At 29.8% G+C, this 10,457-nt stretch overlaps 2 protein-coding genes across 2 annotated transcripts; both read left to right on the top strand.

Annotated features, from left to right (window-relative positions):
- Nucleotides 1-1,634: 1,634 nt before the first annotated feature.
- LOC110821450 (protein SHORT-ROOT-like) lies at nucleotides 1,635-3,827 on the top strand. Its single transcript, XM_022051297.2, has 2 exons — nucleotides 1,635-2,271; nucleotides 2,774-3,827. The coding sequence occupies exons 1-2, from the start codon at nucleotides 1,696-1,698 to the stop codon at nucleotides 3,692-3,694; spliced, it is 1,497 nt and encodes a 498-aa protein (XP_021906989.1). The 5' UTR covers nucleotides 1,635-1,695; the 3' UTR covers nucleotides 3,695-3,827.
- Nucleotides 3,828-7,842: 4,015 nt separating this feature from the next.
- On the top strand, nucleotides 7,843-9,910 carry LOC110821218 (Ribosomal L38e protein family). The gene is made up of 3 exons (XM_022050970.2): nucleotides 7,843-7,981; nucleotides 9,118-9,301; nucleotides 9,670-9,910. The coding sequence occupies exons 1-3, from the start codon at nucleotides 7,979-7,981 to the stop codon at nucleotides 9,690-9,692; spliced, it is 210 nt and encodes a 69-aa protein (XP_021906662.1). The 5' UTR covers nucleotides 7,843-7,978; the 3' UTR covers nucleotides 9,693-9,910.
- The last annotated feature ends 547 nt before the right edge of the window (nucleotides 9,911-10,457 follow it).

Below are 10,457 nucleotides of genomic sequence, written 5' to 3'. Positions count from 1 at the left end.
GTAAAAAAAATTAGGAAAAGGCACAAAAAAAAACTAATTAATCAAAAGGCCAAGGGATTTAATAAAGCTGAGAATGATTGCAGTGACTTCAAATTAGATATCATGAATTATAGATATTCTAAAGAGATGGTAAAATATGTATATATATACAAGTATATAATTATATATATATATATATATACACAAAAGTTAAGATGGTAAAATATTGGTATACATATTGGTTATTTGTATTCCTACCCTTAATTTGAAGGTATCTTCCAATAGATAATATCTTGGTTATGATAATTTTGGTTAATAGAAATATAAAATAAAAAAAGTTGAAAGTATGAACTATATATGTATGTATGTACATACATAGATCTCATGTACAAGAAGATACATATACATATATATATATATATATATCATGCAATATATAATTAATTAATCATAGGTGAAACTAGAATATATATATATATATATGTATATAAAATATAGTCCACATCAAGCAGTTTAGCCTTTATCATCATCTATTTGTTCTAGTTATACAAAAGAAAATATGTTGTTTGTTAGTTTGTATTTAACATGATGTAGTTGCATGCTATTGAACTACATGAGGATTCCTTTTATTTTATATTTCTGAGAATAAATGTTTTATTCCCAATTCCAAAACCCCTTTATGCCACTAACTATATGGAGCTATAGGATCATGACAAAATCTCATCATTTATTTTTAGCTCAATTGCAATTTCCACACACACATATATATACATACATATATATATGTATGTATGTATGTATGTATGTATATGATAAATATCAAGCAATGAGAAAAAATCTTAAGCAATTAGTTTAAATAATAATATTAATGGGATTTAATCTAAATGGTAAGAAAATTATGAATTTCAATTTGTATTTATTTTAATAGTATGATAATTCGTGAATTTTTGTGTTGAAATTATTCGTATTATATTATAATTAATGTATAAATTTATTAAAAGAATGATAAATTAGAGAATTCACTTTTAAAAAATTCTTTTTGTCATGTTCAAGAAAATTGAAATCCAAATTTGAGTTAATTATAAATTAATATTTACTAAACAATATGATCTTTTTGCTAATTAAATCCATACTTGTAAAGTAATTAATTCAGTCAAATCTGATTAATATGCCTTAACATTCTGTGTGTATATATATATATGTATATGTGGGTGTGTGTGTGTGTATATATATATTCAAACCAAACAAGTAATAACTTAAAAAGAAACCCAGCTGCAGGCCAATGAAACTTTACAATACAATAGTACTGTACACACATATATATATATATATATACAGTACTGTTTTTCAGTATATGATATAAATTCATGCATTTTTTTTTTAAAAGCAAATACATTCTTTGGTTTCTGCAGCAATTAGGGTTTTCCCTCTTTTATAAATGATCTCTAAAAGCTAAAGCAACTGGACTTTTTGACCAATCAAAAGCAGTACATATATTGGCTTTTGATCAGTTTCAGTTCCCACATATACATATACATATGACTAATTATATAACATTTGTTTAATTAAAACTATAATTAATAAATAATAATAATTATTATTATTATTATTAAAATCACGAAAGGGACTTCAAATCTATAATATACCAGTTTCAGAAACTCAAGATAAAAATCAAACAGATCAACTCATCTCATCTCCTTCATTAATTTAACACATATGGACAGAACTCTTCTCACTACTCTTCCAAAGTCAAAAGAATACTCAACCTTCATGTTCCCTTATTCATCATCAAACTCCATTAACACCCAGAGCCAGAGCAGCTATGGCGGCAGCCATGATCATCAACATCATCATCTTCATCATCCCTACCAACATCATCACCATCAACAACTAGCTCCAACCCAAGACATGCAAAACACTAATACTATTACTGCTGCTGCGGCTGCTGCTAATATTATCGGTATGAATAACAGTTCATGCCACTCGACCAGCCGGTCATCATCGGAGTTTTGCACCGAACCAGGTCAGAGATGGGCATCCGAGCTTCTAAAAGAATGTGCTAGAGCCATTTCCGACAAGGACTCCGCCAAAATCCACCACCTGTTATGGATGTTAAACGAACTAGCTTCACCCTATGGAGATCCTGATCAGAAACTGGCTTCTCATTTCTTACAGGCTCTTTTCTGCAAGGCCACGGAATCCGGACACCGCTGCTTCAAGACTCTGACTTCTGTTGCCGAGAAAAGCCACTGCTTTGATTCTGCCAGGAAGCTAATCCTCAAATTTCAAGAGGTAATGTTAAGAATAATAATTTGAAATTACTAAAACATGACTGTCCGGATATGTACTTGCTAGAATTTTTATGTCTTCTAGAGTTTCTAAGTAAAATTAAGTATTTTAATGGAGTTTAACAGTTATTTAATGTCAGAATGTAACTAATTTTTTTATGAAAAATCATAAATTGACGATTATGAGAGAAAATCATAAATGGGCGGTTAAAAAGAGTAAGATTAATAGATGGTTACAACTACCAATATATAGGTTATGTATGGTTGTGTACTAGCATACAGGTTTGATCAAATAGAAGTTTGATGTTCTTTGTTGAAAAATCTCAATATATCCGTCCAACTAAATAATTTGCATCAATAATAACTTGTAATCTTCCTTCTATTCCCAACATTTAGAAGTGTTTTACAGTAATTGGGAATAATCTAAATGTTTCTCTTGATTTACTTTTCATAGCAAAGCAAAGAAAAGAGTTATTTTCCTATAATTGTTCTTCATGCTCCAACAGGTAAGTCCATGGACGACCTTCGGTCACGTAGCTTCAAACGGTGCAATCCTAGAAGCCTTAGACGGCGAAATGAAGCTTCATATAATCGATATAAGCAACACACTTTGCACCCAATGGCCAACTCTCCTTGAATCTTTAGCCACAAGAAACGACGAGACTCCACATTTAAGGCTCACCGTGGTGGTAACATCGAACATTTTAAGGTCAATGATGAAAGAAATAAGGCAAAGAATGGAAAAATTTGCAAGATTAATGGGTGTTCCCTTCGAGTTCAACGTAATCACCAAGTTAACAAAGGAGAATCTGGGTGTCCGAGACGACGAAGCCATAGCCGTGAACTGTATTGGGTCATTAAAAAAAGTTGGAATAGACAAAAGAACAGGTTTAATAAAGCTCTTCAAATCATTATCCCCTAAAATCGTCACTGTTGTAGAAGAAGAAGCTGATTTCTCAAGCAGTAAAGATGATTTCATGAAGTGTTTCGAGGAGTGTTTGAGATTCTACACGCTGTATTTCGACATGTTGGAGGAGAGTTTTGCAGCGACGAGTAATGAAAGGTTGATGCTTGAACGAGAGTGTTCGAGGAGTCTGGTTAGGGTTTTGGCCTGTGAAGGTGACGAGGAGGAAGAAGAGGAGGAAGAAGAAAGGATGGAGAGAGGGAGACAATGGAGTGAGAGGTTTGGGAAGGAAGGAGGGTTTAAAGGAACAGGGTTTAGTGACGATGTTGTGGATGATGTGAAGGCATTGTTGAAGAGATATAGAGGTGGATGGTCACTGGTCAATAATAATAATAATAATGGAGGAGATAATGGAGGAGATGATTCTTCAAATTCTTCTTCTTCTTCTTCTTGTTTTTCTTCAGGGATTTACTTGGCATGGAAGGAGGAACCAGTAGTATGGGCGTCAGCTTGGAAGCCCTAGCTAGGGAACTAATATTGGATTGGATTAATTACATATATATATATATATATAGTTATGATATATGCATATCTTATATGTAGATGTGCATGTTGTGATCTTCTTCTTTTAAGAAAGGAAACCTTGGTTTCACTCATTTTTTATTAAACAAAAAGTTAAGTACAGTATAAATCTATTATATTTCCACAATTAATAAAAATTAATTATCCCAAAATATTATTTTCATTAATAAAACGAAATAATACTTTCATTAAATTTTTAGTAATTTATTAAAATAAAATCTAATTTAGTCACAAACACATTTATAATTAATCTTAACTTTACTTATATAATAAGAGTATTTCATATATTCATTATAAGATCTGATTTAATTCAAAGATTTGAGAAGCCACTTTTGATTGTCATGATCTCATATGTATATCTATATTTATACATATTGTACATGTGGGTATGGCTGTGTATGCATATGTCTAGATATATATATATATATATATATGTTGATCATGTAAGTTATGTAACTTTAGTTGTTTATTCTTTTAGAGCTTGGGAGTTAGTGTACGTTGGTTTCTATTCCTGGTTTTAGGCTTCTTGTTGTTATTTGAAGGTGTCTGATAATTAAGTTGCATTTTAATTTGTGCCTTTTTAAAAATTTAAAAAAAAAAATTTCCCCTTTTTTTATGAAATGTTTCTAATGAATCAATCCCAATCTCTGCCTGTTTCCCATTTGGATTGCTTCCCATCAGAATCTTTTTTCTCTTTTCTGAACCTCTTAGTTAGTGGCATTTTGTAACCAAGATCATTATTTGATACTCATGCATATATACACACACACACATGCATTCAGAGTGAAATTATGTAAATATACACATAGATATAGTTAATCTTCGACAAGCTTAAACTCTATATATAATTGCATCAATTTGATTATCGTTATGTATATAATTAAGTATCGCTATTCTTACAGATTACTTTGGATCCACAGACGTTCATATTAAGTCTCGATGTGAGGCGTTATAAATGATATCAGAATATGTATTAATCAATTGGGTATAATTCGTTATTTAAAAAAAAAAAAGTATAAATAGTTCTTTTTTTTTTTTTTAGTACTGTGTTTAATTTCACGACATTAGTAAGAAATTATATAAACGTTAATGAAGTCGTAAATAATTCTTAATTAAATCATTAGCCAAGAGAAAAACAACTAAGCAAAGAATCAAATTGTCTTTGAAAAATGACCTTATATTAAAAGACAACCCAAGTGATAAATAGTTTATTACATAACATGTGCCTTGGTCCATCCTCCTATAGCCAACAATAATTAGGAATATCAAACATAATAATTGAATCTTGAAAGTGAATCGTAAAGGAGAGGTTTTGATTGAAGATGACACTAATCATCCGGTAAGTCTCAGTCTTTTGAAGTCAAATAAAGTATTTATAACCAATAGATGCAAAATAAAATCTAATCTTTACGGTAATTAAACACAAACGAAAGTAATTACAAACAGAGTAACAGAGATTCTCTAACTCTCTTTATTTTGAAATAATATATTTTTGAATATCTACTATACATGTTTTGGTTATGATTAGATTGCACTGTGTGATATGAGCTTAGGATTGAGAGTTCTTAAAAATTTAAGTAGTTATGTGAGATTATGTTTATTGATATCATTTTAGACCAAAAAGAAATTTTTTTTTTCCAAAGATAATATAGTGCATGACACGATTAAAACCGCAAGTTATGAGTTTTTTTAATAATGATTTTGGTATTTAAGTTAGTGAAAAAATATGAAATGATGAATAAAAAAAATAAAAAGAAAAAAGGAAAAAATGAGAAACTACTTATCTTACTTAGAGGTCGAGACTGGTATTTATAGGGAGAGTTGAAAGAAAACACGTTGGTACCTTAAGTTAAATATAAATTGTTTACGTACACATGTTCAACCAATAAGTGTCTAAATTGGAGTAAATAGCACTTGAAAGAGATTGATCGATGCTGGCGACTTAACTTATTTGGTTCGACATTGCAAAATAGCAATTTAAGAAAGCAATTTAAGAACTGGTAAATGAACCAAACTTCTCTCGTGAAGTAAATAAGTGTTTTCAAGACTAAATGTGTGATAGAACATCAAATTTTTCATTCTAATTGCAAAAATTATATATTATAAATGTAGAAACGTACGCATAGATATATTATTTACTATCTCATTTCATACAGTACAGGTAAAAAAATGAATTACATAATAAATATGGATATAAAATTATAAATACAAAATAGGTATAATACATGTAAGAACTTGTAAACCATATATATATATATATGTATGTTCTACATAGTTATGTTTATGGAAAACATTCCTCAAACCCTAGAATTTTCCCATCAAATTGATATTGATTTAGATATTAATTATAAAACATACATTTCATTTCATTTCATTTGCAGTTGGGTATGATAAGTTGTAAGAATTGAAAATGATGCTTAAACTATATAGGGATATACATATATATATATATATGTATGATATGATAGATTTCATGAGTGCAACTGTTTCAGGTTGAAGTCTACAAAGCTATGAATTAAACCAGAGTCACCCTCACCAATTAGCTATACATTTTGAAATTTAAATTTAATAAGAAAAACTTGGAGAATAATTCTTTTATTATTATTTTTATCACAACCATTTGCTTCTCTTTCACTTTAAATTCCTACTTAAATAACTCATCTCTTGATTATAAAGGAATTTAATATATATGGAGTTTATATATACATATATATATATATAATGTATATATCTGATATTATATAAGAATATTTCCCTACTTATGTTCGTCCTATTAGATTTATAAAGTCTTACTTGTGTTAAAAAAAAAAAACTATATTTATTAATACTGCTTAAGCTTCAAAGTATACACACACACACATATATATATATATATGCATTCAAAAATAATAATTGGAATGAATTATTAAATTTGGGTTTATGTATATAAATGGGAAAAGGGTACTGAAATTTAAGATGTAAATGATAAATATATATATATATATATATATATGTAAAGGGCCAGGAAGAGACATTGGTGGGAAACAGAAAATGTATTATGTTGGTTTTATGTCTGGTGATTTGAATAGCATATTTGCCTTTAATTACCATTCTTATGTTCTCACTTTACTCCAACATTTTTTAGTGGATTTCCAACTTTCCTACTTTTAGATAAGACTTGTACTCCTCCTTCTTTTTTCCCTTTCCTTTCCTCATCTATTCATATTTTTAATTCTCAATATAATCTCCACATGCATATGTATATATACATATATACACACACACACACACACACACACATATACATAACTTCCCATCAAAGTATATGTATATATATATAAAGATAAAGCTTTACTCAATGTTGACCAATTTGTTCTTCTCCTAATCCAAACCCAGTTAGTAAACCCATCAACAGCCCATAACTCAAAGCAAATGGACAGGCCCACCTCTCCCATAATAATTAACCCAATAATTAATAATATATTTCAACTACTTTTTATTTAATTGATGTATATAAATTTATATAATAAAGTATAGTATATAGATTTTTGAATTGTATAGATGAACTTTGGGTTATGTGGTATGATGCAAAAATAAATATACCCTTTATTAAATAAAAATATTTAATAAAATAAATGATGAATTGTACAATAAAACTAATAATAATTAAGATGATTTTATTAATTATTTTAACTTTTCAAAAAATTGAACAAGATTTTACATTTAAAATAAATAGAAGACGTCGTAGTAAAGTTTTGTAAATTAATTTGGCAATTTATGTTTTTATTATGGGTTAAATAAATTAAAAAAATTTAAAAATACATGTATTATATATATATATGTATATATTTGATTACTTAAAAGAATTATATTTTTATGTAAAACAATAAAATTATTACTACAAAAAGTATAGAAATTAAACTATAATAAAATAATTTTCAAAAGTAAAATATCAAAATAAATAAATATTTTCGCTTGGGCTATTTTTCCTTTATGAAAAAAAAGCCCAACAGCGGAAAACGCAGCCCATAAAAGAGAACGAAAAGTTAATCGTAATAAAGTTTAGATTTCAGGGTTAAAATTGGAAATTCGGGCAAACCTTTCTGCGATTAGGGCTGCCGTATGCTATGTCATCTCATATACATATCTATATATATATACTAGAAGCTCCGATCAGTTACAGCCTACAAGGGTTTGTGGCGGCTCTCTTGAGAGGAAGAAGAAGAAGAAGAAGAAGACTTCAACAATGGTACACCGTGCTCTCTCTTTAATTTCCATTTCCACGTCGTAATTTGTATAGCGATACCATCAGAGAATTCCTAATCTGTGTAATCCATGGAGATCTAAGTTGACTTTTCTTATTCTATGTGTATGTAGTTTGTGTTTTTTGTTGTTCATGCTCGTAATCGGTTGTCTTTTCCTGTTAGTAAGTTCGAGTGAAGTTTGTTATTTTTTCGGCGTTTAGTTGTTTTGTCTCCTTTCTTGCTTTGTTTATAGTATCTGCGAGTAAACAATGAGATTCTGGAGAATAGGTGTAGGGGATTATATGCTGGCATGTTTTTTATGATTTTATTTGAGGCGTAGATTGGTTTCTTTTAACCTTAAATTCAGATGTTATTGGAGTTTTTAAAGTGTTAAGTTTGGGATTGAGGGAGCTCCATGAATGTAAGTAATTAAGAATATAATCAGGTTATAGCTGTTAGGTGAAGTAGGATTTAGGAGTCTCCATCGTAAGGTGGGTGGGGATTTATCAAAACAACCGCATATTAAAAGTTGCTGCAAGGTTTTGAAAATTCGGGGTCTTTGGGGAAGGGAGAAGAGGGGAGCGGGGAGGGATATCTCGGACGCCCGCCATCTCATCTATGAAGAGATACACTGTTTAGTTTGCCCATGTCAATGCAAATATGGAATAATGCTGTGATGTAACATCTTTAGTGAGATTTGGAATGAGTGGAAGTGTTGATTTTTGTTCACTTAAAAGTTTTAAAAACAGGCCATGTATAATCCTTTGTAGTTCTGATCTCTGATCTTGCCAAATTATTTAACTTGTCTAAGAATCAAATGTTAAGCAAGAATGACAAAGATTGAAATATCTCAAAGTAGACCGAGCTCCCAATATCAACAGACTCAACTCTGTGCTGTGTTTTGAGTTCTTATGTGCCCATCTGAATCCTTTAATTTTTTTGAGAGTGTAAGATTCTGTATTGAATTTGTCACCTTGGATTCGCATTTTGGCTGTTCATCTGTTTGTGTTTCACAATGATGGCTTATATAAACACATTTATTTTTAAAGCCTTTTCATTCCTATTCATCCATCTTTATCTTCGACTACATTTTCTTAGCAGCTATTTGTTAAGGTTTTTGTTGGTATTTCTTGATATACAGCCTAAGCAAATCCATGAGATAAAGGATTTCCTTCTCACTGCCAGAAGGAAAGATGCACGTTCTGTGAAAATCAAGAGGAGCAAAGATGTTGTCAAGTTCAAGGTTCGCTGCTCCAAGTACCTCTACACATTGTGTGTTTTTGACTCAGAGAAGGCCGACAAGTTGAAGCAATCTCTTCCTCCAGGTTTATTGATCTGTTCTTGACACACTACTTATTTTTTCTGCATCGGGTTATTCTTTCAGTCCGAATGGGGTCTGCAGTTGTTGTTAGAACATGTAAACACTGTACCAGTGATTTTGCCAGAACAATCCCAGTACATTTCCATGTAGTAATCACCTTTATCTCTTGGTCTCGCACCAGGGTCTCAGGCCTCCCACTTAGTTAGAACCTTTTTTCTTCCGCCCAGCTTGAACAACAACACAGGAATTAGGGAAATGTTATTACATATTTTACGATCCTGTAGCAAGTTACGAATGTTCTAGGCTTTCTAGATTTTGTTCCCATTATCTTGGTCGTGGTAACTGAACCATTGAGACTTACTGTTGTTGCAGGTTTGAGCGTGCAAGACCTGTGAATCTACCCGTGGAAGCTTGCTCAGTCGGTTACAAAGAAACGAGAACTAAATTGTTATTTTTGTTCCGTTCTGTTCTGTTTTTGTATTGAGAAACTACACCGAGGATTAAATGGCTTGGTATTTTATAATTGTTAGGATGGTGATATGGATCTTTTTGTTAGTTGATATCTGAATTTTGAATCTTCCAGTTTTTTAGCTGAAGAATTTGTTTTGTTTTATATGATTTGCATCTTCTTTTTCTGGATTCTGAGATAACAGATAGATTGTTTTAGGTTTAGAGGATAATGTAAAGTTTTGTTTGGAAGCATTTCTCCTCCAGTAGATTTTAAGGTCTGTGAACAATGGATTTTGATGTCCAGGCCAGGAAAGGGGAAGAAGAAGCTTTGGATATTTTACCACCTGGATGTCTGTGTTGATAAAATTTATTATTAAATTAAATAAAAAAATAAAATTTATAATTAGATTAAAAATAGATAGATAATATTATTTTTTTAATGTGTATTTCTTATAGGATAATAATTATTAATTTAATTTCTTTAAAATTTATCACTTTCTATTATTAATATTTTTTTTGTTTTAATTTTGTTATTGATTTTTTCTATTTATTTCAAAATATTTAATTTTTATATTTATAATAAAAAAGATTAAAATGGTTATATTTTATTTAGACATTTAAAAAAATGATTTTGATAATTAATTAAATTAATATATTAATAAATTAATAATAACTTTTTCTGTTATGAAAATTTAAAAAATTTGGTATTT

This window comes from Carica papaya, chromosome 5 (assembly GCF_054855325.1).
Source record: "Carica papaya isolate Zhongbai chromosome 5, ASM5485532v1, whole genome shotgun sequence".
In the NCBI taxonomy this organism is placed as follows: domain Eukaryota; kingdom Viridiplantae; phylum Streptophyta; class Magnoliopsida; order Brassicales; family Caricaceae; genus Carica; species Carica papaya.
The sequence above is the reverse complement of the archived record's forward strand: the minus strand, read 5'-3'. Positions and strand labels throughout refer to the sequence as shown.